Genomic DNA, 23,811 nt, shown 5'->3' with positions numbered 1-23,811 from the left:
GCTTTGCCTAGCGGTGTTCCTCACACACGCATTGCGGATGCAAAATTTGGCCAAAACGATCGCACCAAGGGCCGACCGCCCGCCTGTCTGGCACACTTATTGAACCGCAAAGAGCGTTAATGTAGTCGCTGCTTTTTATGAGCAGTTGCCACTTGTTTGTTTGATTATTGCGAATTTTATAGTCGTCGGTGGGTGTGGTGCTGTTCTACTGCTATACTGGCTGATGGATGCTGTCAACGCTGCTTTATGATAAACACATTTCGACTTTTTATACTTTCGGAACATATTGCTGCGGAGTATTATAGTTTTGTTCACCTAACGGTTTTTCGGAACCCCTAAAAATAGAGTTATATCCATATATAAATTAACAGGATGACCAGTTCCTGTCTATCTGTACATCTGTCCGTTGCCCTACAAACGATAACTTGAGTAAATATTGAGAAATATTGATGAAACCTTTACGGTTGCAGACATGCTCAATTGGACAATTTTCAGGCGCGGAAAATGTGGTTTAGGTAAGACATAAAACTGTAACATAGTACTCAAATTCGGTAGTGTAATCCACCAGCGAATAATGGATGAATAAATGATTCATGAGGATTCATATGAGCCGTTGTCCTAATTAGTTCCTCTGCTCTTCTTCATACCCGAGTTTACAACAACCCGCATATCATTCCTCCTTTTCGCAGTTTGGCGCCAATTGGAGATATTAAGAATAGCCAAGTCCTTCTCCACCAGGTCTTTCCAACGGAGTGGAGGTCTTTCTCTGCTTCTCCTGGCGGGTACTGCGGCGTAGCTGCTGTCTTTTAACTCGCTGAACTTTGTCAATGACGTCGTATATCCCGTATAGCTTATCGTTCCATCAAATGCGAAATTCGCCATTGCCAATGCGCAAAGGACCACAAATCTGTCGCAGAAAAATCGTAACTTCGACTCATCAGTTGTTGTCATCGTCCATAACTCCGCTTCATATAGGAGGATGGGGATGATGTGTGACTTGTAGAACTTGGTTTTTGTTCGTCGAAAGCTAAACTAACGGCACGAATATTGAGGCCAATGAAGTCAATATCATCGTCATCGGCCAACAGCTGTATACTCTTATACAAGATTGCACCTTTTTCTTTATTTTTGAGAAAGTACATTCGTACAGTACAGTACAAGACGGACACGCTTGCAGAAGTCCAGACGCTGAAACCAATTTTCGACGGCTTTCAAGCATAAATCGGCCGATACTGCTGCAATTTTACGTTCGATAATCTAATGGCGGCAAATTGCACGACCTAGCGGCCAATTGACTAGACAACTTCGTGAGATAACACGGTCACTAAACTTTGTTTTCAATAAATCGATTGTAACATTCGCACCAAACCGTAACTTTTGGAGTATAGTACATGTGGACTGCTGCCTGACCAATAACGTATATTTTGCTTATTGACAAAGCAATTCAGGCAGAAATTAGCCTCATCACTGAAGATGGTTATTCGATGAAAATCCGGATCATTTTCAAGTTGTTACTCAGCCTAATTCACGAACATATGACGATTCTGCTGGTCAAGCGGCTTCAATACCTGCGTCAATTTGATCTTTTTAGCATGTAGGCTAAGTTCATTTCGCAACATTCTCCACAACGACGTCACAGAGATGCCCAATGCTCGAGAACGGAGTGTGGTAGACTGATTTGGCTCATCCTCAATTGATGCACTAGCGGCAGCAATATTCTCGACACTTCTCTTTGGCTCACAGGCACGGGAACATTTTGTACTGTGCCTGTGGATTCAAAACTTTCCACTAAACGTTCAATTTTTGATCTAACAGGATGATTATAACGACCATTAATTGGACGTAGCGCTTTTAAAGAGGTACTTCCCGATCCTGACGGAATTTTTAGTATTCCTCAACGTCAGTTTACAGAGCCGTATTAGTTTTGCGGGAATGTTACTCTGAAGTTTTGCGCATGTCGCTTTCTCACCAGGAAACTGCTCACTTATTGAAACCGCCGATATCAGACAGTTATAGCCTATAGCTTCTATACAAACTGAAGGATCAAACTCAAGTTTTTTTTTAATTTCTCGAGCTATTTTCACGAAATTTGATCTCCCAACATATTATTCAAATCTCAGCAGTATAACTTATAACTGCCACATAAACGGTTCGATCAAAATCAGAATAAATTTTATAATATTAATAAAAAATTTACCTGAGGGGTATTATAGCTTTGGTGCAGTCGATGTTCATATTCTTTCTCATTCAATATAAAGTTTTGTCGAAGCCAAATTTTCAATTTCTTTTCAACTCGCTCCGTGTAGCTTTTTAACCTGAGGAACGAGAGTGGTGTGCAGTTCCTATGCGGACAATGTAGCTTCTTTTGTAAACGGAAAGTTCTAATCTAAACGCGGTAAGCAAGTAGGGAATCCTTGATGTTACTCTCCCCTCTGTGGTAGTCTCTATTTGTTGTTAATTTAACCTTGTTAATAAATTTGTGGTAAGCACAAAACGCTTTGTCGGTTCTGGAGTTCATGCGTAATAAAAAGCACGATTATGTTTTGAAGGGAGATCTATCTATTTTGGAAGAACCCTTGCCTAAGTGTTTGTTCTTCACTTCATTTAACAATTTAGCTTTCACTGACTCTGCTGCACAGTGATTATGATCTAAAGTCTGATAGATTTCTCTTGTAAATGTATGTCAGTAGACCAGGCAGGGACCATTTTTTTCATATTTTAATAAGGCGTAAAAAAGTGTGAGTTTCCATAAACGATAAAACGATTATTTTTCTTATTTTGTCATACTGGAGATTCGTTAATATTTTTGCCTCTACATAAGAACACACTCATCATCTAACAGCAGTACAACTAAATTCAAAAATAAACCGCATAATAATATTGCAAATTTAGAACTTTAAAATTATACACTTTTGTGGAGGAGTTCTAAAGCAGCTTGGAATGAACAAAACAAAAAACGAATTTTTATCGCTGCATGCGCCGCTCAAGCCAACAACGTGCGCATCAAAGTGCAATGAGCACGTGCGCATGCGCAGATACTCCGCCCCTGCCTCGAAGAATAAGCGAATTTTTAATTGTGTGTTACGAAATCCACACAAGAGAAATTCAGAAGAGCCCAAATGCATAAACACAATGTCCAAACAATCAGTGGCAGTTGTCCGCTTTGCACTACCCCGCATCCGTACCTTCACAGCATTCGGGCAATGGCGATCAGCGCCGACGGCATTTCGTTCCAGATTATTGCCGGTTGGCATTGCAAGATTAATGGCATTTTGTTTACTTTGGCCTCAACATCTTTTTTATTTACTCGCTCGCTATCAACTGCAATATTGATTTTGTCGTTGTTTTTGCTGTTGGCTCATACAGATTCGATTTTCGATTTGTGCCAACGACTACTCATTCTGCACACCGCCCACCCGCTCGCTTCTTTATACCAATAGGCATTTCGCCCAGTAACCTGTCTTTTTTACCGCGCATTTGCACTTGGCCGTGGCGGACGGTAGCCGCTCAGCCGTCTTTTGTGTTGTTTTAGTTGTGCTTATACACATGGCTGGCGTTAAGTGTTTACAACAATGAAAAGCCTTTCAAATGAACATTATAAGTAAATAATTGCACACATCCACGATCAGTTGTCATACACTCCCCCGGCTTGTCATAGTTCTTCCCCGTCATGCTAGTCTTTATATTCGACTGTGTTTACTAACTTTTACACTATTTATCTAAGTTTTTTTTCAATTATACACATGTAAGCAGCTTCGTAGCTAGAAATTTATATAACCAAAGCTCGTTCCACAGCGCGACTCACTGCGCTGACCAAGTGTTAGCTATGTATATGTAAAAAGTCGCACTGTCAATGATAGCAAACGATTTTGGGCTGGTAGGCATTATCAACAAACAATAAATAAATATCACAAAGGTGACTAATTTTAAAACGGCCCAGCATATTTAGATACATACAAGTATAAGCGTCCTATCTACTATAACACCGGTTTGCAGCTTTAGCAAACTACACCGATCAATTAGAAAAATTAGACTTGCACATTTACTTACAATTATGTACATATGTAATCTCCTCATAATGGTACCATTATCTCGAGATCATTGAAAATTTGATACGAACTCATAATACACAATCACAAACAATTTTTTCTTCGAAAATATTATAAACTGAACGACGGCCTACACTTCACGTCATTAGCGCATTTCGCGATATAACTGAAATTTTCGCATTCTACGGAGGGCGGCAACAAAATGGCACTCCTAGATAATACGCCAACAATTACGAATAAATGCGAATCCACCTACATATGTAAATTTATACGACTTTGTTATGAATGTCCCATTGAAATGTTTGATTACTTTTTTTTTGTAAGTTAAGTTGTTTTTGATAGCAATTTAAAGAAATGGGTAAAGTTGGAGGTAAGCTCCAGATATAGAGTGTTAACTGATATGACGTTATCGTATCAGCGAATATTCCTGCAAATTTGAAAATTTTTAACGAACAAATATTGGAAGCACTGCTACCAGCCCACCTATAATTACGACTACTTTTATTTTTGTGATTGACTGCAATGAATAATGAAGAATGACCGGGCTATATGGTGGATGCGATAAAACCTCCCATCCGAGCTCCCGTAGCTTCTGACGAGCCATCAACACGGTGTGTGGTCTGGCGTTGTCCTGGTGGAACACTAACCCTTCCTGTTGGCCATTTCTGGACGGCTTCTGGTCGATCGCCTGCTTCAAGCGGTCCAGTTGTTCGCAGAATAGCGTCTGGCCATACGGCAGCAGCTCATAGTGGATGATCCCTTCCAATCCCACCAAACACACAGCGAAACCTTCCTGGCTGTCAATACCAGCTTGGCCACTGTTTGGGACGATTCGCCGGCCTTCGACCACGATCGTTTTCGCTTGATATTGTCGTATGTGATCCATTTTTCGTCGCCAGTCACCATCCGCTTCAAAAATGGGTGGAGTGCGTTCCGTTTCAGTAGCATATCACAGGCATTGATTCGGTCCAGAAGGTTTTTTTTCGTCAAATCATGTAGCATCCAAACATCAAGCTTTTTTGTGTTTGTTTGGTGGTTTAAAATTGTCTGATGACTAACTCCCATCTTGTGGGCGATGTCACGAGATACCACATGCCGGTCTAACTCGATGTTTTGCATGATTTGATCCGTATTCGTCGTCATAGGTCTTCCGCCGGTTGGCTTATAAATGGTGTCGTTTTCACCCGCTCTGAATACTCGAAACCATTCCTCCGCAGTTCGAAAAGATAGAGTACCATCCCCCAAAACACCATTAATCTCACGGACGTTTCTCTAGCGGATTTGCCTTTAACAAAGGAAAACTTTAAAGTAACGCGGATTTCGGCGTTAGTGAACTCCATGTTTACACGTCTATAACTGTTGAACGCAATATCCAAACTAATCATGCATAGCGTCGTTTTGTAGGTTATGTCAAGACCTTTCAAAGATGGAAGGGAGATATTTGACAACTTAATATAACAAATGATTACACACATCTAAATCTCTGTCATAAAGCTATAACTTAACACGGAAAAACGGTAAGTTCGGTAATACCCCTCACAAATTCAAATTGTTCCCGACAAAATCATCGTTTAATAGACCAGTTTGTGCGACAGAAAATGTTTAGGGATCGTACAGTTACCTTCGACAAATATCCACGCCAAAGTTCGTGGAGATATCTTGTCAAATAAAAAAGTAACGTCGCGTAACGTGAAAAGTTCGTCCGGCACCCGAAGTGTAACCAATTAAAAAACCATAAATTTGGTTTGGAAAATTATTTTTACTTATTTTAAAGTACAAAATGTGTGAAAATAATCATAAATTCAAAACCAATTCACTTTTGCTCGATATGACCACCTTTTGCCTTAACTATAGCCTTGAGACGGTCAAAACACGAATTGCAAGCTGCACAAATCTGACTTGCCGGTATTTTGGCCTACTCATGGACAATGGATTTCTTCAGCATCTCGAGACTGGTGTATTTTTTACTTCGAACCTTGCTCTCCAAAATGACTCAGAGAGAATAATCCATTGGATTCGCATCTGGTGAATTCGAGAGCCATTGTGTGGTCGTAATGAAGTTTGGAACGTTGTTTTTGAGCCATTCTTGGTTCACTCGCGCTTTGTGAGACAGTGCTGAGTTGTTGAAACGTCCATGGTTTGCGACCGAAATATTTGTTTGCCCACGGCTTCAAAGCAGCCTCCAGAACACTTTCCCGATAATATGTCGCATTTACTTTGACGCCAGGCTCAATGAAAACAATTGGAGAGCGCCCATCTGCGGTGACAGCGGCCCAAACCATTATTTGTGGCGGGTGCTGCCTCCTAGTGAACAACCGATGACTAAACCCTATCGTTTTGAGAGTTTATGAATTACTCACTTGTAAACATTTTTCGTCAGAAAACACAACGTTCGGAATTTAACCGCTTTCGGCCAAGTGAAGCTGCTTCGCTCTCTCAAGTTTTACTTGTTGCTGCTTCGGTGTGAGATCATGAGCCTTTTGGAACTTGTAAGGCTTGCCCTTGAGCTCATTTTTCAATATGCGTCGCATGCTGCGGTCGATTGGCACTTCGTCGTGGATTTCGGTCAAGTCGCTTCTTAACGTTCCGAACCATCTCACGTGACGTTGCAGTCTTTTGATGACCACCTCCATGGCGTTTTGCGATGCTACCAGTATCATTGTAACGAGTGATGGTGTGATAAACAAAAACTTTATTCACATTAAGGTGTTTGAGCTCACGAACAATTGCTGACTGTGATTTTCCAGGTAAATATAAAGCTATTACGTTTAAATTCCATCGCTGATCACTTGTTTTGCGTTCACTTTTGTCAAATTTGTCAAAACGCTTTTGTACACTTGTGAACAATACTCTGAACTGTCATTCAGCAAATTTATAAACAGCTGATTCCAGTGCGACAGCTGCGCGAACGGTGTGAAGGTGGTGGTCTTCGGGTGTCAGACCCTATATACAACCAGTTAATGCGGATCGTTCAGCTATATGCTATAATGGTCCGATTGCGCAAAATTTCAGATCGATATCTAAGAAACTGGAGGTGTAACCGACATAGCTAAATCGATTCAGCTTGTCATGCTAATCTTTTATGTTATAAAGGGTTATCCATTTCGGGGTTCCCTACTTTTTTTTATAGAAAAACACATACACTTCAAATTCATTGAGGAATTTATTAACTCCTCCTATATTTATTATCATTCGAAAGAACATCTTTAGCTTTTATATTTCGAAGATTACCTTTTTCAAATATTGGCCAGAGCTACGTCTCAGATGATTCATCCGTTGAGTCCAATTTTCATGCGAGCATTTCAATTGGTAACGGGCGAATGACACGCGTCATGTTGTGCTCCAAGGTCTGAATCGATTGTCCGCATAGACTTTAGACTTTACATATCCCCACAGGAAAAATCCTTACCGTGTGATATCATAATCTTGGTGCCCAATTGACCGGCCCAAAACGTGAAATTTTCTGCTCACCAAATGTTCTCTCAATAAATCCATTGATTAATGCGATGTGTGGGAAGTGGCGCCGACTTGTTCAAACCAAATGTCGCCGAAACCACGAGCTTCAATTTCGAGCATCAAATAGTCTGTTATCATTGCGCGATAACAGTCGCCATTAACGGTTACGTTCTCCCCGGAATAATTTTTGAAGAAATATCGACCAATGATTTACCGGACCACAAACCTCACCAAAGCGTTCTTCTGGAAGAAATGGCAACTCTCGAATCTCTACAAGTTCTGGTATATACATTGTATTTGGTTAGAAAACGTCGGATCTTCTTGGAACTTTTCAAGAGCCCAAAGAGCGAAGCGATGTCGGTTGAGAAAATTGAGCGGCGTCAGCCTTGCACTAGCTATGTATATTTTATAAGCTTTCAATTTAAGATCTCGACGTAAAATGAGCCAAATCGTTACATAAGTCAGTGCGAGTAGCTACGAATGTGCGCCGATTCGACTCTCCACGGTCTTCGTGTACACTCTGAGTTACGGCTGCTATATTTTCTTTATTATCTACAGTATGTAACACAATTGAGCAAATAAAATCACGAATATGGATTCTTACAAAAAATTAGTATTTAATTTGGGCGAATTGAATTACAGTTTTTTCAAATACATTCTTCAGTCCGTCTATAATATAAAACAACAAAAGAGTAACAAATTTATTCAGGTTTTATAAGAAGAAAATATAAATTCTCTTGTATGGCACTTGCTCAATTTTGATACAATGTAATTTTTACCGCTTTAATATTTAGTATAGCCTCCTTTGGCCGCAATCACCGCTTCAATCCGCTTGGGAACGCTATTGACTAAATCTTCACATTCTTTCTTAGTGATGGAGTTCCATACTTCTACACATCTAGTAAATAATTCCGCCTTTGTTTTCGGTGAACTGGCATAATTGTATACCCTTTTTTTTAAAACAAACCACAGGTTCTCGATAGTATTAATATCGGGACTTTGAGGGGGCCATTCCAAAGTTTCAATTTGTTGCCTTCTAAGATACTCCATAGTCTTCTTAGCTTTGTGCTTGGGGTCGTTGTCTTGCATCAGAACGATTTTGCTACTGTCCAGACCCAATTTCTCCAACGAAGAAAAATACCCTTGCCTTAATATATCTATATACATATTCGCGTCCATATTTCCGTCGATTAAAATTAGGTCCCCAACACCACTTTTACAAAAGCCACCCCAAAAAAGGACTTTTCCGCCCCCAAATTTGAGTGTTGGGATGACATCGCGGCTGGTAATAGTCTTTGATGGCTTCTTCCAAACGTAATGTATTCCGTCTGACCCGTGAAGATTAATCTTGCTTTCGTCTGTCCAAAATACATTCGCCCACTGTTCTGGAGTCCAGTTTCGGTGCGCTTTAGCAAATTTTAGACGTAGTTCTTGATGACGTTTAGTAAGCAAAGGTTTTTTAATTTTGCGCCTGGCTTTAAAACCTAGTTTTTTCAACTCGCGGTGTACAGTCATGCGAGAAACTTGTTTTCCGTAAGTCCTCTCCAGTTCTTTTTGAATCTCAGTACCTGATTTTACTGCTCCCGAGGCCGCCAGACGGTTGATAGTTCGTCTATCATGGTTATTTAAAACGGATCGCCGACCAGATCGATGTTTCGGTACTGATATTTCATGACAATTAGCAATATTTTTCACTGACCCAAATGAAATTTTAGCTAAATTTGCAACTTGCCTATATGAGAGCCCTTCATTCAACCATTGAAGCACAGATTTTTTAATAGAGTCAGCAATTTTCTTCATTTTTCTATAAAAAACACACGAAGTTAATCAGCTTCACAAAAAACAACCTTTCTAATTCTACTTACCGTCTATAAAATGAAAAATACTTCTGAAAACGTTAGTTAATTGATAAATTTAGCTAGTGGTATTTAAAATACTCGAAAGTTGTTTATTTGGTCTTAGTTATGCTCACACGCCTGATCGCAACCGATGTTGTAACACAATTGAGCAAATGTGCACGTGGAGCAAACCAGACGCAGCCAGAAAATTATTGAGAAATTGTACCGTTATATTTCCGTGAAAAAAACTCAACTAGTGTACCTATTCGAATACATATATATTCTTTTCGTAATAAGTTGCGTAGTGCAAAAAAGTTTTGAAATCAGGAATATTTGATTTTATTTGCTCAATTGTGTTACATACTGTATGTAGGGTCGAGAATTGCTGCCTCTAGCGCATCAATTAAGGAAGACCCTAATCAGTCTTTCAAACGTTGTTCTCAAGCGTTGCAAGAGAAAAACAAAAACAAAAAAGTTACGGTTTGGCGCGGTTTATGTGCCCGCGGTGGTAATGGGCAGTACTTCTTCCGTGATGGTCAAGACCGGTACGTTACTGTGAATGGGAATCGCTACCGCTCAATGATAATTGAATATTTTCGACCCGAATTGGATGATATAGACTTGGACAATATGTGGTTCCAACAGGACGGCGCCACAAACCACACAGCGAAATTCACCGATTTATTAAAAACCAAGTTTGGTGAAAGTGTTATCTCAAGAAATGGCCCAGCCGATTGGACGACTCGTTCGTGCGATTTGACGCTCAATGAAATATTTATCTTTAGAAAGATCAGTGATTTCTGAAAACACATCTTTTATCAAGAGTTTTTGCAGGGTTCTCGAAATATTATCAATCAATTTCTTCCCATTAAAAATATTAAGTCAAATTTTGGTCGTGAAATAAACAAAATAAAGTTAAGTTCAATTAAATATATTTCAACTATCTTAGAGAACGTCTTACAATATTTTTAAAATACACTTTTTGAGTATATAATTAAAAGAACATCTCCAATTCAAGAAGCGACAGCCCTTTAAAATTTTTTCATTTTATATTAACTTATTTACATTTTTAACTATCTCATAAATCTACATGTAACATATATTCAAAGTATTTTTTCAAACACGAGCACAACAAATGGGCTCTACGACAGCTAGAAACTAAAAAATCGTTAAATCTCAAACAAGTCTTATAAGCCGAGCTATAAAATATTTATTATCTATGGCGCCAAGAGCTTTGCATAGAAGATTGTATCAGAAATCGACAATGAAAATATTTTGAAACCCAACTACTTAGAGGACTGGAAAGCATTATGCAATATGGACGTAAATCTATCGCGAATATTGCCACGAAACCGAAACTACCAGCTTTACTTTAACAAATTCTCTACTCCAAGAGCACCCATAAGGACATTAAGATAGTAAAACATTCCCAATAACAAAAAAGATATGATGAAGCTCAACTCTGGCAACACCACTTTTATATGTAGAAAATGAGCTAGTTTATCCGTTATTTGCTCTCTTCTTACGGCACCCCCTTTAGCATTATACTATAATTATATTAGCACTCATACGTATTTACTTGCCTATTGGCAAACTAGTGACTTTGGTAAATAATCTCCCAATGGACGTGACAACAATACTCGTAGCATAAGACATAAGACACCGAAGACCATTGGGCAAGGGGGTGAGAGGCGAGCTGACTAGCGAGTGCATTTTTCAGTTGAAAGCATTATTGCTAGCAGTCAGCAATGCATTAAGGTCAGAAAACATTCAATGTTCTTTTCAAAACGCATGCTATGTGCTCAAGTATATGCTGAAAAAGAATTTAAAAAGCCACACGCCCCACAAAACATAGTCAACACCTCAAATGCCGACGTCACTGTCATTGCCTCTTGTAAAGCTATTCGTCAGCCATTTTGATTTGGCATTTGGTGTGTGAGCCGCGTTATTTGGCGGCTATTGTTGCCATTATTTTGGTTACTTTTACCATTAAAACTATTGTTTTTTCTCTCTTGGTGAGTAGCTGGCACCGAAGTTGTCTGTTGTCTGAATCCATTTTACTATTGTTGTAGTTAGTTAACGTTTCGACGTTTTCTTTTCGCAACATTTGAATGATTCCCCGTTTGTTCGTTTCGTTGTTGGTCGTGCCAGTCCCACGGGTAATTATTGACACGGTTGTATGCATGCGGCGGCGCAGAGTTGCTCCAGAAAGCGCGCTACAGCTACACAAACATGAAGTGAATGAAAATTCATATCTGCATTATACACACACACGCACCTTCACCATGGAGACAAGTCACCAAGGGGTGGGAAATAATGAGTGCAGAGATAACAACATTTGGATATATTCGTATAGACTAATATGTATGTTAGTGTTAAAATTATATATTCACGTTTTCATGTCAGAAAACTATGTTGATATATACAAGTACATACATACATATATATTTATATATGTATAATATGTCGTCTTGTAATTATGGTACAAGAGGCATTGTAAAGTAACAAAAATTGCCAAAAGTCGAGTATTTCTAATTTCATTGCATAACCAAAGACAACACAAAATATATGGTAAATAAATCAAGTTTCCTTAAATATTAAGTGTCAATAGTCAATTTGAAATGACCTTTTGTATGTTTACATATATTGTCACGTAAAAAAGTTATCGATACTTTTTGTTGATCAACAAATCGGAGCTTCCAACCACTACAGTTTTGTTGATTTAATTTTTATATAATATTGTTACTCTGCTGAATATGTACATACTGTTATAAGCAAAAAATAGTAAGTTTGGCCTGTTCGCAGGAATTCAGAGTGCATCGCACCCCCATAATCGAAGAAAACAGTCAACACAACCTTGATTTTTGACCTACTTTGACGTGAATTTTTCGACTTCGACTCATCTTTGCCACGATATACGGCTGTTTGATCGACGGTTTCTGGGTCGTAAGCATAGATCATAGACTCATCGCATCGGAAAGCATTGTTTCACAGACATTAACGCGATGCCGTTTTTTCGAAACCATTTAGTGATATTGGAACCAATCGTGCTTTACCTTTTCTTAGGCCCAAACGATCTTTCAAAATGGTTTTCATTGATCCTTCCGATATTCCAATGATGCCAGTAAGATCTCTAACTGTTAATTGTCGATTTTCAAGCACGAAGACCTTTATTTTATTAACGTGTTGGTCATGAGTTGATGTTGATAGCCGTCCTGGACGTGGTTCGTGCTCAAGACGTTCTCAATCAAAAACACTAGCTCGCGGCACACAATTATCACCGAAGACCTTTTCCTTTTTGCACTTTAATGGAACTTCTTTTTTGAATAATTTCACTCATCATAAAAATCCCAGAATGCACTTTATGTACTTCGGAAAGACAAGAATGAATTTTCGGGCGAAATTTTAGTTAAAATGTCTTACTATCTTTTGCCCACTGTAGTACATTGAATAGTGGAGATACACAAAGAATTTAATATAACGCAAAATTAGAAAAACATAGCCAATACCTAGTTTAAATTATAACACGTCTTTTTCATATGATCCTATATGAAGTTCGACGGTCAACGTCAGGCAGCATTTTTCCTTGGGCCTGCCGTAAATTACGTCGCAATGGCCGAGTTTTGAGCATTTTCTTTTGAAAATACTACAAAATCTTTTTAAAATGTGTGTCGTTATAATAAAGTTTTAATAAAATATTTAATTTTTGTATTAAAAATAATGGAAATAAAAAAACTGTCTTTTGCGGAAAGAAACCCTTGAGCAGTTCGATATTCTTACTAAAATGTATAAAAAAATATGTGTTTTCGCCAAATATTTACTTTCTTAGCTCATGATATGCAATTGCCAAAGTAAATCACTTTTTGCTAAGATACCACGCACACCAAGTTTTCTTAAGATATTTTTTAACCGGAATCCAGTTCCATAAATCAGAAGAAGGCGATATAGGTAAGCTTTCAAGACTTGATACCAAAATCTCTAAGTTTAGTGCGACTTTCTCATCCAAAATTATTAAGATACATATAAGTATATTTAATTTTATGCTAAAGCAGTCCGATCTAAATGCTTTCTTCAGATATTGTAGCATTGCTTTTGAAAATAATTCACGCCATCATCTTGTCAAATAAAAAGTTTTCCATACAAGAACTTAATTTGGATCATTCAATTTTATTATAGTAGTCCGATATCGGCGTTTTCGACAAATCAGCAGCTTCTTGGACGTTTGCAAAATTTCAGTTTGATATCTCGAAAAACGAAGAACTAGTTCGCGTATTTACAGACAGACTAAACTGGCTAAGCCGACTCAGGTCGCCACGCTGATAAGTATCATATGGCATATACTTTACTGGGTATTACAAACTTCTTGGCAAAGTTAATATACCCTGTTCGGCGTACAAAAATGTGGTGAAATAATCAACTTTAGCCAGAACTGCTAGCATTTATATAGCAATTATAGATCTGCATTTGCATATATTCATATGTTTATAATATACACATATACACATCCTTACATTCAGTTGCATTTTTAATAATTTCACACGGCCACTGACCTTTTTATGTACATCGCATGTGCATAATTTTATTGTTTGCATACGCGATCGTGCAGCGTGCGGCTTCCACCGTCGGTATTTGACGAGCTGATCATTTGCAGATCAGCAGCATCGTAAATTGTGCTTAATTGCCGGAGTAAACGAAGGCGGCCAGTTCTGTAAGTCCTTATGAACAAATTAATATTAAATGTAAGCGTAAACAAAATGAAAAGTGATCGCATATTTAAAATAAGCAATAATTCGGGATTGTGATATGGGTGGTGAATGACATTTAAAACAACAACACAAGACAGCGGGTGCCAAGACTGCTTAATTTATAATTAAACATAAACAAATTTGGCTGATGCAATAAGGGCGTGAATTACATGACCCAGTTAGGGATAAGAAAAAATTAGATGCAATCTTTAGCACTGTTTAGTATTGGAAGCCTAATGAGCAGCCACATTATATGCAAAAATACCAGTGCTGTAGTCAAATAGTCATGCACTATGGACGCTTCAAGGGATACTATATATGTAGTAAGTAAGAATAATAGCTTTGTTCCAACAAATATGGTAGCACAAATTAAATTCTTTTCGGCGGCTCATAAAGGATCACAGTTTTTGCAAATGAAAGTAATTAATTATCATTTAAGGCGTTATGTACGGTTAGACTTTTCGAAAAATCTACTTTTTTGTTTTCGTAATGTACATATATTTAAGAATACACACAGAAAATTTCATATCGTTCCGCTGAATATTTTCGAAGTAACACGCAAATTTGAAATTTCAGAGCGTTTGGTAGTGCACTCCAAACATTGATTGCATTTTTCTCAAAATGGCTGACACACATTACTCAAAAACGGCAAAACCGTTTGTCTCAAATTTTAACTCGAGTTTCGTAAATATATTTTTTTAGTAATTAATATAAATTTTTTTTAACAATAAGTACTTTTTTTTATAAATAATTTAGTTCCGAAATTTAGGTCAAAAATCTATTTTTTTTAGAAATCGCCATTTAGTCAAAAAAAAAACTATTTTGCTTATTCCTTCGATTAATTACTATATATATTTAACATTACAAACGAAATAACGAAATCTACTTGGTTTTTTTTATTTCAGAGTTATAGTGGTCACCGCAAAACGCTTTTTTTGAGAAAAGCTCCCGGAGAGCAACTGTAGTTCCTAACCAAATAAATATTTTTACTAATACTAAGTTTAAAAATGCAGTTAAAAGATACCATGTGTACAAATTTTTGGAACAATAAAATTAAAAGTTTTCTCAAAAAAAAAAAAAATCCGGAATGTTTTCGGCCTTCTAACGGTATATAACCCCTTAAAATCCTATCACTAAACCAACAGCAATAATTTCTCATAGTTAGCAAAAAAAACTATTGTAAGTTAAAACTTGAAAAAATATGTCGTTCATTTTCTTTTCAGTAAAAACAATGCCCAGAGCACAACAACAGAGTTTTTCTCAATTTAAAAATTTCATTTATTTCGTACTTACAATATTTTACAATACAGCTTTTACAATTACACGTGTTCCCGCTAAATATTTTAAGATTCTCGTCTGGCATTTGTTATATGTACGTATAACTATTGAGTCCTTGCTGCTATTATCTTTTTATACAAGTACAGTTATACTTATCTATGTATATGTGTTCTTATACAGGCGCGTGTATTTATGTTTTTAGTGTACCTCTGTAGGTTTCCTGTTTTGACTAACTGTGGATTAATTATATTTTGCACATACATATATCTTTAAAGCTAATACTTACTTTCTAGCGCTGCATTATCGGGGAAAAGTTTTTTTTTTAATTTTGTGTTCCGACTTTTATAATTATTATATAAATTGGTATTTCTTTTAAAAATTTGTTTGATAAAAAATTATCATACTTAGAGCTAATTATTTAATTATTTACAGAAGAGTGCAACGATCCTCATAACCTATAAATGGACTCATAATAGCATTGCTGTCGATATAACTGACGTATGCGCGCATATTGCAATAAATGTAGGAAATAATTTATTTTAATGTTTATTGATTTATTACTACCGTTTGCTAGTTTTACTTTTCAACTTTTGTTTTTTTTTTGTTGTTTTTAGTTTGTAGACCAAAAGTTGAGCGAAATAATAATAATAAGTTAAATGAAAGACAAAATCGGCGGAGCTTAATGACATCTAACGTTACGTTACTATGTAGCTGCAAGTGCGAAATGCGAAAAGTTTAGAAAGACCATAAAGAATCAGAGTAATATACAAAAATATAAGATATAAATATAAATTTAAGTTTAACGAACCACTTTACAAATAGAGTCAAAGATCAAATTCTTTTCAGGCGGGTCTATTATAAAAATACTATTTCTAACACCGGTTAACCCAACGACATACGAATATGTAAGAATTTATTTTTTAAATTTATTTATTTCGTATATAAATCACCTCTAATGAATAGAGGTAGATTAAAAAATCAAAAACAAAACACGTCAACATTCCACTGAAGGCATAATACGCTTCACAGGTACACTCCTTATAGCAGAAAAGGGTATAAAAAGACCTGTAGCTTTTGCAATTCTATGATAGATCAATTTGTATGACAGCTGTGCTATGCTATAGTGGACCGATCTGAACAACTTGTACGAAGAATGAATCGTTGTTAAATGTCGTGTATTAATCTCGTCAAAGAAAAACATTTTCCACACAAGAACTTGACTCATATCGTTCAGTTTTAAGGCAGCTTCATGCTACAGTGGTCCAATTTAAATAATTTATTCAGAGTTTATACCGTTAGCTAAAATAATTATCCATGCCAAATTTCATAAAGATATCTTGTTAAATAAAAATTTACATATAAGGACTTTACTTCAGTTTTATACCGAATTTTTCAGTAGAGATGATATAATTCCAAATATCGTTTCGGTCATTTTTTATGTCATGAGCTGTCCCTTTTTTCATTGTATTCCGTAATGTCTACAATTTTATTACGGATAGATATACACGAGACTAACTTTACAAGTTACTAACTTTTATTATCAAAGTAATCGTTCTTGAATTGCAGCTTTTGCAATTCTATGGTCGTAATAAACATCACCCCGTGTTCGCTATTCGTCGAATTGTAGAAAATTTACAAGCACCACTCAGATGAGAGTGCCAATAAAACAAACAACCGCTCAAAGTACTGAAAATATTGCTGCCGTTCAAGCAAGTGTTGCTGAGAACTGCAGTTTGTCGATTCCAAAATGTTCTCAAGAATTAGAACTGTCTCGAATCACAACCTGTCGGATATTGAGAAAGGATATGGGCTTGCAGCCGTATAAAATAGTTCTCACTCAAGAACTGAAACCATTGGACCATCGTAAACGTCGTGCATTTGCTGATTTCGCCTTGGAACCACTTGAAAGCGGTAACGCTTATTAAGAAAATCATATTCACTCATGAGACTCACACTCATCTGAGTGGTGCGGTAAATAAACAAAATTGTCGATTCTGGTGCAAAAAAAAATCCACAAATTATTCATGAACAACCATTGGTGTGGTTTTTGGTCTATTGGAATCAACGGTCCGTACTTCTTTCAAAATAAAGTTGATGATATCGTTACTGTCATTGGAGAGCGGTCTGCTAGGTACTACAAACTTTCGTGGCAAGCACGAGGAATTACAAATATTAACAGTAAAAATTATAATTCAGACTATGCATTGGATTCTTTTTAGAAACAGAGCTGTTATTTGTTTTGTATAGTACATATTTTACTACGTTTCTGAATTAATGCATTTAATTTTTACCAAAATTTCCTAGGAAAACTATAAAATCACGAACAGCTGACAAGCTTTATAATTTATTAGGAATGATAAAGCAAACATTTAGTTTTATACAGTCATTTGCAGTAATTCACAGTTGAATTGTAATAGTGAAGGGTCAATACAAATTTAATTTTTTTTCGATCTTTATCTATTATGGCATTCTAAAGCTGGGTTAATATTTCTTTATTTAGTTTATATTAACAGAGCCCAATAGAGCGCAAGATCTCGACCTAAATAAGTTTTTTTTTGTGAAACAAATATATACTTATATTCCAAAAAAAAATCACCTATTTGCACTTTGATGACAAAAAATGCATTTAAAAATTAATTTTTTACATAAAATGAAGTTTAATTAAGGGGTACATACTACATACATATATTTAATCATACACACAGAAAATTTTAATACGAGCTTCCCAAATATATTTTTTAGTTTTCTTAGAAAAAATGTTGGAAAATGCGCTTGTTTTTGGTCTTCTAACTGTAAATAACCTCTTAAGGACGAGTCGAGTACCAATACAGATTCTTTATACTTCCAGTTATGTTATGTTGTACTGAATTTAGTCTCGGCCATCGATATTCATTATGCCATTCTAAAGCTGTGTGTGTATGTACATATGTATGTTGCTTATATAGCGCAAGACCTCGGTCTAAGTACTAAGTACGTTTCTTATCTTTTAAAAATATATAGATATTCCAAAAAAGTGTTTTATATTCACTATGATGACAAAAATTTCACTTCAAAACTAATTTTTTACAAAAAAAAAATAATAAATTTATGAAATAAGTATCTAACTCTTACTCCGACTCCATTTACACGCCGAAAATAAAGAAATGCCAGTTTTTTGTTTCAAATTATTCAAAGAAATTTTATTTTACCTCTATATGTATATTATTTACACACGACTTACTTGCACTTATGCGACAGCTAACTTAATTAATATACAATAACAATATTGACTTCCCACTTATAAATAAATATTTTTGAACAGATCAAATGTGTTGAAATTTATAAAATAATATGACTAAGTTTTATTTCGTGTTTTATACTTAAACACCAGCATATAACTGTAAAAAAGCAAGCACAAAGGAATTTTACATTTCATTTATCACAAATAAATGTTTTGTTGTTTTTTTTCTTTTAGAGTAGCATTTGGCGAAGAACGTACGAAATGTTTAATTTATACACATAATATTATATAACAACAAATGCTGGGGCTCGAAAGAAAATTATTTTTATTTGAATAAAATGCAATAGGCATGTAAATTTATATTAAATAACTGCAAATTCGTACTACACACATACATAGCTACATATGTACATTATAGTAAACTAGAATTTTGATTTTTCATTTGTGATAAGCGAATGCGTTCCTCGTTTTTTACTCCAACTTTTGGTCTACAATATTTTTTACATACAACCGTTTGTCTATACGAAAAGTGCCTTTAAGTGTGAGCGTAATTACAAAAACTCTTTAGCAAACGCTTTAACGACAAACAAAGCATTGAATAATACGTAAAAGGTTTACCTTCGCAAAATGCAACTGCACAGAAAACACGCCCTCAGGCCAACATGCGTGAGGCCCGGTGTCCACCGCGCAGAGCTGTCTCTACTTTGGTGCTCGCGCTTTGCGACACTTACCGCTCAACAAGTTGGGCGCTCTGCATTTTACATTTTGTATTTATTGTGATTTTCATATTTACTAATTTAATGATTGTATCAAACACTGTTTACATGCAGGAGGTTTTCAAGTTTTGGCGGCTTTTTGAAACAAGTGGTAAAATTAAACGCAGCTCAGTTGCTTTTCGAGTTCTTCTAATGCCACGCAATGCTCATACGTATGTATTTTAATAATGCATATTTGTTTGTGTGTTTTCATAACTTACGGCTGCTCGGTTGCTCACGTTTGCACTATTTTGCTGTTTTTCTGATTTTCTGTTTTTTAAGAAATTTACAGTGAACTTGTACATGTATAAAACTATAAACTATTGAATTCGTTAATTACATTTAATTTAGTTGATTATTACCTTTGCGATTACACAGTTTTTGTTTTTTATTAAATACGCAAAACTCTATTTACTTTGTTTTTCTTAAAAACATCACTTAGTTTCTCGTTTGATTTTAATTGCATTATTATTTGCAAGTTTTAGAAACTTTCAAAGTTTTTAATTTTTTTAATTCTATTTTACATTTGATTTTAAGACTTTGCTGCTAATTATTTTATAGGGGAGTTTAAGTAGACTGTTAATTATATTTCTTTTACTTTGTATTTGTTGTATTTCAGTGAAAAATTTTTACTACTAAACCGTACTTTTTCTTTGTATTTGCTTATTTTTTAATTTTTTTTTTTTATTTATTTTATAATGTTGTTCATTATTCATTTACTTAGTTTACTTAACTAATTTCAAGTTAACACAGATTAATGCACTGGTATAGCTCTGGCAAATGGCATACAACCGTCCACTTACTTAATAAGTCTACCTAACTATAACCCACTATAACTAAAGCGGTTCAATATTAAACCGCGCTTCAAGTGGTACTGTGACTCGGTCGTTGGTCCTTCGTTCCCTGCACCTATGCATGTATATACATATGTATGTATACTGTATATACCGTATATACACGTATAGTTATACACCAAATAAAATAGTTGAATTCTGCACCGCCGCTAGTATACCCTTTCAATTAGCTCGGTTCGGCACACGCCGCAGCTTAAAAGCGCACCCGCCTCTAGCTTGGATTCTTCCGACGTCTTATGCTTGCACGCTTAAGACGATTCATATCCAAACCAGGCGGCTGACGCTGCCGCTGCGGCGGACGTATGCTATTCGCCACCGCCGCCAAATGAATTGAAATGCCTCACGCCTGGTGCGGCGGCACCGAATTGCAGACTCCATTCGAATAGGCGTCGGGCATGCAGTTGTTGTTGCTGCTGTTGGTGATGATGTTGCTGTTGGTGGTGATGATGATGCTGGTGCAGTGAGTGTGGATTTAAATTAAGGTGATGCATGCCGGTCGCGCTGCTCACACCCAACACCGAGGACGCCGAGGATGGCGATGAGGATGGTGCTTGCAGGGCGCCGCTGCTGCTGCCGGCGCCGGGCGATGTCTGTGGCTGTTGCAGATTGTGGTGGTGAGCGGTTGGATGTTGCAGCGCTGGATGCTGCTGGTCGCTGGTGTGGAAGAGGTGTGGGTGGTGCGCGGGATTAAGGTGCGGGTGTTGGTGTGGATGGTGATGTTGGTAGCGCATCGGATCAATGTACATAGCGGCGGCTGCAGCTGCCGCTATCGATGACGCTTGTTGTTGCTGCTGCTGTTTCACCTGACTCAAGTGATCACTTTCATTGTTGTTGTTATGCGTATTATTATTGTTGTTATTATTAGCAGTTAATCCAGCACCGATCGGCGATTGCGGCGACAGCACGTTGGTTGTCATTGTCGCCGAGGAGCCGCCCGAGGAGGATGGCGTGTTGGGCGCATGTTGGTTATGTGGCTGGTGTTGTTGCTGTTGTTGTTGCTGCTGATGCAGCGATGCAGGAGTGGACGCAGCTGCAGCTGAGTTCGACTCCTGGATTTCTGATTGCTAGTGAGCCGCCAACTGATGACCGGTCGCGGACTGCATATTTTGTGGGCTAAGCATGGGCGGGCTGTGACTGTGACTATGTGTACCCATTGGACTTCCATGCATATCGTGATGTGGATGGTAGCCGCCATGTGGGTGCATATGGCCTGGTGGCATACCGTCCATCATATCGCCACCCATTGTATTTGGTGGTGTCATACGCTTCTCCTTCTGCCTCCGATTACAAAACCACACCCGCACAACCTCTTTTTCCAACTGCAAGGAATCGGCCAGCGATGTGATCTCTTGGGCCGATGGCTTTGGTTGTTTGTGAAAATGCTGTTCGAGTGCACCTTTAACGCTCACTTCAATGCTGGTTCGTTTCTTACGCTTACGACCCTGTGCCGCAATTTTGTCAATGCTTGTTGGTGATCCAGTGGTGGAGTCAGCTTCCTCTAGCCATTTTTGTAGCAGTGGTTTCAATTTGCACATGTTCTTAAAACTTAATTGTAGAGCCTCGAAGCGGCATATTGTTGTCTGTGAGAAGACATTGCCATATAAGGTGCCAAGCGCCAGTCCCACATCCGCTTGTGTAAAACCGAGCTTTATACGACGTTGTTTGAACTGTTTCGCAAATGCTTCCAAATCATCTGAGGTAGGCGTATCTTCTTCACCACCCGATACGTCACGATCGCCTTGCAGATGATGGGGATGTATATGAAGTTGTGGAGACTCACCACGCAGTGCATGATGCAATGGTGGCACTCCTTGGTGATGCGCTGGATGAGCAGGATGATGCAACATTCCGTTCATCGCATGGTGATATTGCAAAGGTGAGCCACCCGTCGGAACATAGTGTGTGGTATGAACCGGTGCGTGCCATGTATGTGGGGAGGCCATGCCTTGTTGAACGCGTGACTGCTGTGATAAATGAGACATCTCTTGCTTCACCGCGTCCGCGGGATGATGGTGTGTATGATGTGTCATCGACGCCCATGGATCTGAGGGATGCAAAGGGGTCCAGTGATTTGATCCCAAACTACCAGAGGGTGTGATCGAACTAAGCCCACTCGCTGACACACCTAGACCTCCAGTACCGCCTGCTCCCGCACCACCCGCTCCACCCACAACTGCATTCGGGCTAGGCGATGAGGGTAACTGATGGTGGGCGGCAGCAGCGGCGGCGTGATGATGATGATGTTGCATGTATTTCATTTCGCCCGCATCGGCGGCCGATCGAGGCGATGAAGTATGATAACCCCCACCACCTAGCGCCATATCTAGATCACCGCTGGACGGTGTCATATATGAGGTGGCGGCCATCCCCACCGCTCTAGGGCTGTTCAGGCCCTCCACGCTGGCGGGGTAGGGCTCCAAGTTGGGGCTCAGTTTAACGACCTTGAATACCGATCTGTCAAAAGGAAGACCAGTGTCCCTATGCTCATTCCACTCGAACCGTGAGGCAACCGTCTTGAAGTCTTTTCGTTCAACGTACACAGGGGAGAATTCGATGACGACGATGTATTAAGAGCAGCGCGCAATGGCTGCTCAACGCAACAAAGAGTAGAAATTTGTTTGAAATCACTGGGTGCGTATGCCACTATAGACGCACTGGCCACTGCTTCTACGCCGATTTTATTGAAGCTTAAATCAACAAGTTGTGTAACACTAAAAATTCGATTTGCCGCCGGCTACTATAGCTTGTGCGAATTAAGCGGAGGCGGTTTTTTGGTTTGCGAAAGCTTAATTGACTAGTAAGCGACTATCGAGGCTTAGTTATGGCTCATACATGGGCACTCAACTGTATGTAAATTACGACAAGTTTTGAGTTGAATTCATTACATCAACAATCTTGTATTTTTTACACAATTACTTGTTTGTCATTTGATACACACCCGCACCTTTTATTTATTATTTTAACTTCTTGTCAAAATAATTGCTTTCTTTTCGTTTTATTTGTTAGAATTCTTTATATATTTGACAAATATGGGAGATGATTTTTTTTTTTTTTGCTTCCAGATACACTTTTCACTGGCAGGTTTCTGTCGCTTTGCGAGCGAGATTGGTCAACCGCACTTTATCAAAATAACCGTAATGTATGATGAGCACGAAGATAATATAGTATCTCTAAGGTTGCTTTTGGATTTCCATTTATACATGAATCAGAATCAGAACACGCATTCTCATTTGAAAAATTCAGCAACTTGCTTGGTTAAACGATCCGCACAATAATATCTTCTTACTTTGCTTATTCTATTTTGTACGCTTCAGACACGCGAAGACTGAAATTTTCTACGTGTAAACTCATAGAGCTATCGAAGTGAACTAACGTCATTCATCGGCGACAGAAGGTATCGGAGAGTAGCGTGCGGCAGCGAACGTCAGCGCCAAACAACCATACACAAGCACTCTGTATACGCAGCATATAACACTGTACACAGTGCACAACGAATAGAAGAGGTAACACGAACAGTGAGTACCGAATATCAGAACGACAACGACAACGTCGACGGCTTCAGGCAGCGTTAGCTCAGCCAAAGCCAAAGACAACGATGAAGGCGACAACAGTCAGC

The 23,811-nt window shown here is 37.9% G+C and overlaps 1 protein-coding gene across 1 annotated transcript; it reads right to left on the bottom strand.

The window, feature by feature from the left end:
* Positions 1–15,158: 15,158 nt before the first annotated feature.
* LOC105225622 (POU domain protein CF1A) lies at positions 15,159–23,791 on the bottom strand. Its single transcript, XM_011204170.4, is given in 1 exon segment — positions 15,159–23,791. A coding segment is annotated over 1 exon segment (2,061 nt). The 5' UTR covers positions 22,562–23,791; the 3' UTR covers positions 15,159–20,500.
* Between the last annotated feature and the right edge of the window lie 20 nt (positions 23,792–23,811).

The sequence above is a fragment of the Bactrocera dorsalis genome, chromosome 5 (genome assembly GCF_023373825.1).
Source record: "Bactrocera dorsalis isolate Fly_Bdor chromosome 5, ASM2337382v1, whole genome shotgun sequence".
Lineage (NCBI taxonomy): Eukaryota > Metazoa > Arthropoda > Insecta > Diptera > Tephritidae > Bactrocera > Bactrocera dorsalis.
Note: the sequence above shows the minus strand (reverse complement) of the source record. Positions and strands in the feature narration are given on the sequence as shown.